Here is a 4,754-nt window from a genome sequence, read left to right as displayed (position 1 = left end):
GTATATGCCACTTGCAGTCTTCAGAACGGCCACTCGTACCACCTGATCCTTTCCTCTGATGGTTTCGATAACCCTGGCAAGCGGCCACCTTAGTGGGGGATTGTTCTCATCCTTGATCAAGACAACGTCTCCAGGCTTTAAGTTTGATGACGGCGAATACCATTTCTGGCGTTGCTGAAGAAGTGTCAAATATTCGGCATGCCATTTCTTCCAGAATTGCTGTTGCATGTAGCATATGCGCTGCCATCTGCTGAGTCGATTTATGTTGAGCTCGGTTATGTCAGGTTCCACTATTGAAGAGAAGGAGGCGCCGATAAGGAAGTGTGCCGGAGTCAATACCTCTAGGTCGCCAGGACTCTCTGTAATGGGACATAAAGGTCTAGAATTTACAATGGCAGAAATTTGACACACAAGTGTGCGTAGCTCTTCAAAATTTAGCGTTGAAAGGCCAACAACTCGGTGAAAATGATATTTGGCCATTTTTACTGCGGCTTCCCATAAGCCACCGAAGTGAGGGGAGCGAGGGGGTATCAACTTCCAATCAATCCCATCATTTGCGCACTGCTCGTGAACTACTTTCAAATGCTGTTGACTCAAAAATAAGTTCCTCAGCTCCAATAATTCATTCTTTGCACCAACGAAGTTAGTGGCATTGTCCGACCATATGGTTTGCGGTCTACCACGCATACAAATGAATCTATTTAGGGCTGCGAGAGGGGAAGAGGTTGCCAAATCTTTCACCAGCTCCAAATGAACCGCCTTGGTTACGAAGCAAATAAATATGCAAACGTAGCATTTACCTGGAGGTCGATTTCTAACGTCCGAGTTGTAAAAAAATGGTCCACAAAAGTCTACTCCGGTAATTAGGAATGCTAATTGCATTGAACTCTTTCAGATGGTAAGTTTCCCATTAAGTGTTCCATTAGTTTAGGTTTGACGTGAAAACAACGTATGCATTTGTTGATGACTCGATTCACGGTTTTGCGACCGCCCACAGGCCAGTATTGCAGACGAATGGATGCCAATAGCGATTGTGGTCCAGCGTGTAACAGTTTTCTATGAAAACTGCTGATGATTGCGTCAGTCACCGGGTGACGTTTTGGCAGAATAATTGGGTGTTTCGATGAAAACTCCAAATCCGAATTTTGAAGTCTTCCGCTGACTCGAAGCAATCCACGCTCGTCGAGGAACGGGTTAAGCGAACGAATTTCAGATGAAGTCTTTACCACCTCTCTAGCTTCGAGTGCTTTGTACTCGTCTCGAAGATGTGTTTTCTGTATCATGCGAATAAGCAAAAAGGTTCCTTCTTGTAATTCCATGGTGGTGAGGAATCCAGAACATCTCCTTACAGCTGGTCGAGAAAATCGATAAACGTAGGCATATACTCTCTGTAAGCGAACAAAAGAATTAACAAATTTGCAGTTTAATGAAATGTCTACTGTGGTAACAAATACAACAGCACGCTTTCGACTTTCCGGGCAGTCATTTATTGGTAGAAGAGGAGATTTCGGCCAGTTATGTTGACTGCTGGCAAGAAAAGATGGTCCGTATTTCCATAAGTCCATGTTCAACAGCTCCTTCGGACTAACTCCTCTTGAAATAATGTCTGCTGGGTTGGACTCAGTTGGAACGTAGCTCCAGGTCATTCCTTTAGTTAGGGTTTGAATTGCGTGAATGCGATTAGCGACAAAAACGTTGAAGTTGGCTGGCTCGTTACGCAACCACGACAGTACTATTGTGGAGTCCGACCAGCAAAATATCCTGCCTTTGAAATGCATGGAATTGATTACCTTGGAGACCAATTCGGCTAGCAGCAATGCTCCAGACAGCTCAAGCCTTGGTACCGTAAGAGTTTTAAGCGGGGCAACGCGCGATTTGGAACAAAGCAGATTGGTCTGAATGTATCCTTCTCTTTCAGCTCGTATGTATATGCAGGCCCCATAAGCAGCAACACTTGCATCACAAAAGGCATGCATCTGTAGGTCAGCTTCGGGCATTAGCAGGTATCGGTCGAAACTAAAATGTGCAACTAGCTTATATTGACTGCACATTTCCAGCCATTCCGATTGTATTGCCTGCGATGGGCTTTCATCCCAATGTAGCTCCTCCTTCCACAACTGCTGCAGGAATATTTTGGCCTTGGCCACCACAGGTCCGATCAAACCAAGCGGGTCATACAGTCTAGCAATGGCTGAAAGAATAGTACGCTTAGTTACCTTGGCCGGCGTTGCAAAAGGCGAAAATGAAAATATAAAAACGTCTAAACTGGGGTCCCAAACCAATCCAAGTGCCTTTGTTATGTGTGTATCATCATCGAACTTTAGGAATTCCTGTTTGTCATTAGCTGCTATATCAGTCAAAACGCGATTATCGTTTGAGCACCATTTTCTCAAATGAAAGTTTCCAAGAGACAGCAACTTCCTCGTCTGATTTAGCATAACCTTGGCTTCGTCCACCGAGTCGGCGCCGGATATCATATCATCAACATAGAATGCATGTTTTATTGTTTCAGCGCCAACCGGATAGAGGTGCGCTTCGTCCTGGGCAAGTTGCTGCATCGATCGAATCGATAAAAAAGAGGCAGGCTTTGTTCCCTAGGTGACGGTATCTAATTTAAAAATACGGAACTCTTCATTAGGGCTGTCTCTCCATATTATGCATTGAAGAAAGTTATCTGGATAAGACATTCTTACACAGCGATACATTTTACAAATGTCTGCTGTAAGAGCAATTTTAAATGTACGAAATCAGAGCAAAATATCAAAAAGTTGTTGTTGAATGGTTGGTCCTTTCATCAGGATCGAGTTCAGCGAACGTCCAGTGCTAGTGGGCGCCGAGCCATCAAACACCACACGCAGTTTTGTTGTTGTGCTATCGGCCTTTAAAACGCAATGATGCGGCAAAAAATTTATAGGAACTTTGCTTGGTATAGCGTCAACGACTCACATGTGATTCAAATCAAGGTACTCCTTGATAAACGATGAATATTGTTTTTTAAGTTCAGCATTTCGCTGCAATCTTCGTTCCAAAGCTCTGAACCGATTAACAGCCTGCTGATAAGACTCTCCCAGTTCGAACGAAGGTAATTTTGTTGGTAATCGAACAGAAAACTCACCGGATTTTAAACGTCTGTAGTTTTTTAAAAAATGAGCTTCACACAAATCTTCTTCTGCCGTAGTCTTTGGCGAAGATTCTTTACAGGTTTCTACTTCCCAAAAGCGTTCCACTAATTTGTTTAATTCGACATCAGAGTCATTTGTTAGAGCCATGTCGATGGCTGTTAGGCACGATAATTTTGCAGCGTTGTACGCAGTTGCGCCCGATACTATCCAACCCAATTTGGTTTTTTGCAAAATTGGCATACTTTCAGCCAAGCGTATTTGACCAACGCAAAGTAGGTCGAAAAATAAGCTAGCTCCAATGAGCATGTCAATGCGTTGAGGTTAAAAAAAAAAAGGATCCGCTAAGCGTATATTCGAAGGTATGTTCCAATCAACGCATTTTAACGAGCGACTTGGTTGAATATCGGTAATGGTGGATGTGACGACTGCTGTCAAGTTAGCCGTATAATCAGTAACACGCGAATGGAGCCTTAAATCAACGATATGATTGGTGGTGAAATCATTTTGGCCTATGCCAGAAATGAACTGTGACGAGTTAACTTTCTTTAACTGAAGCTGACTAACAAGTCGATTAGTTACGAAGTTGAGTTGTGACGCAGAATCTAGCAAAGCTCTGCAGGGAATGAGAGAGCCAGATCGATTTTTTAAATAAATGATGGCAGTTGCTAAGAGAACGAAATCTCGGTTAGCAAAGCTAGCTTGAGCTTCAGAGCTGACAAGTGCAGAAGCTGATGGGCCGAAGGTTGAAGACGAATGTGGCAAATACGGGTGCATAGAAGTGGGGAGCATTGTTGTTGCTTGTGCTTGCGATGGGGATTTAGCACACGTCAATGTTTCAGAAGAATTCGCAAATGAATTTGTGTCTTGATGAAGCAGACTGTGATGCTTCGACGAGCAATACCTACACTGGCCGGACTTACAGTCCTTAAGAGAGTGACCACGTCTCAAGCAATTCAAGCAAAGGTGCAACCTTTTTGCTTCTTTGTAACGCATTAAAGGCGACAGGCCTAAAAATCGTTCACAATTTGCAATTCGATGTTCGCTAGAGCTGCATAATGTACACCCAACTGCAGCCGATGTTAACGAAACCTTGCGATTGTTGTTGTTATAAGACAGTTTCTTTCCTACCTGTTTTTCCGGCGTCGCAAGAGCGTTTTCTACATTTTCCAGTCGCTGACAGCGTTGTTCTAAAAATGTAGCCATCGAATCCCACGTTGGTATTTCGTTTGCAGGTGTTTGCTCTTCCCATTTGGCACGAGACTTCATGTCCACCTTTTGAGAAACTAGCTGAATTAATAAACAGTCGGCGATCTGCTCCTTTGTTCCCACAGTCTGCAACGCGCGCAAGTGAGCATTTAGATCATCGCTGAGTTCACGAAGTTTGGCTACCTTTTCACCCTCTACCCTCTTCAGCTGAACAATATCTCTGATAAGAGCCTGGAAATTCAAACGTTTACTATTGAACCGAGCCTTCAATAAACAAATGGCCTTATCATAGTTGGGTTCACTTATTTCTAACGACCGAATTGTATCCAGGGCGGCATCACGTAGACTTAATCGAAGGTGTTGGAATTTCTCGATTCTTGTCAAATCAACGTCTTGATGGACCACGGTGTTGAACATCGAGAAAAA

The 4,754-nt window shown here is 43.5% G+C and overlaps 2 protein-coding genes across 2 annotated transcripts; both read right to left on the bottom strand.

Moving 5' to 3' along the window:
* Positions 1-1,080: 1,080 nt before the first annotated feature.
* On the bottom strand, positions 1,081-4,754 carry LOC118750136 (the record flags this gene model as incomplete). Its single annotated transcript, XM_036484867.1, is given in 1 exon segment — positions 1,081-4,754. A coding segment is annotated over 1 exon segment (1,311 nt), but the record flags the coding sequence as incomplete, so codon positions are not given.
* Positions 1,791-2,558, bottom strand: LOC118750141 (the record flags this gene model as incomplete). Its single annotated transcript, XM_036484870.1, has 1 exon — positions 1,791-2,558. A coding segment is annotated over exon 1 (768 nt), but the record flags the coding sequence as incomplete, so codon positions are not given.

This window comes from Rhagoletis pomonella, unplaced genomic scaffold (genome assembly GCF_013731165.1).
Source record: "Rhagoletis pomonella isolate Grant_MI unplaced genomic scaffold, Rhpom_1.0 Rhpom_scaffold_00148, whole genome shotgun sequence".
Taxonomy (NCBI): Eukaryota; Metazoa; Arthropoda; class Insecta; order Diptera; family Tephritidae; genus Rhagoletis; species Rhagoletis pomonella.
This window is presented reverse-complemented; position numbering and strand designations above follow the sequence as displayed.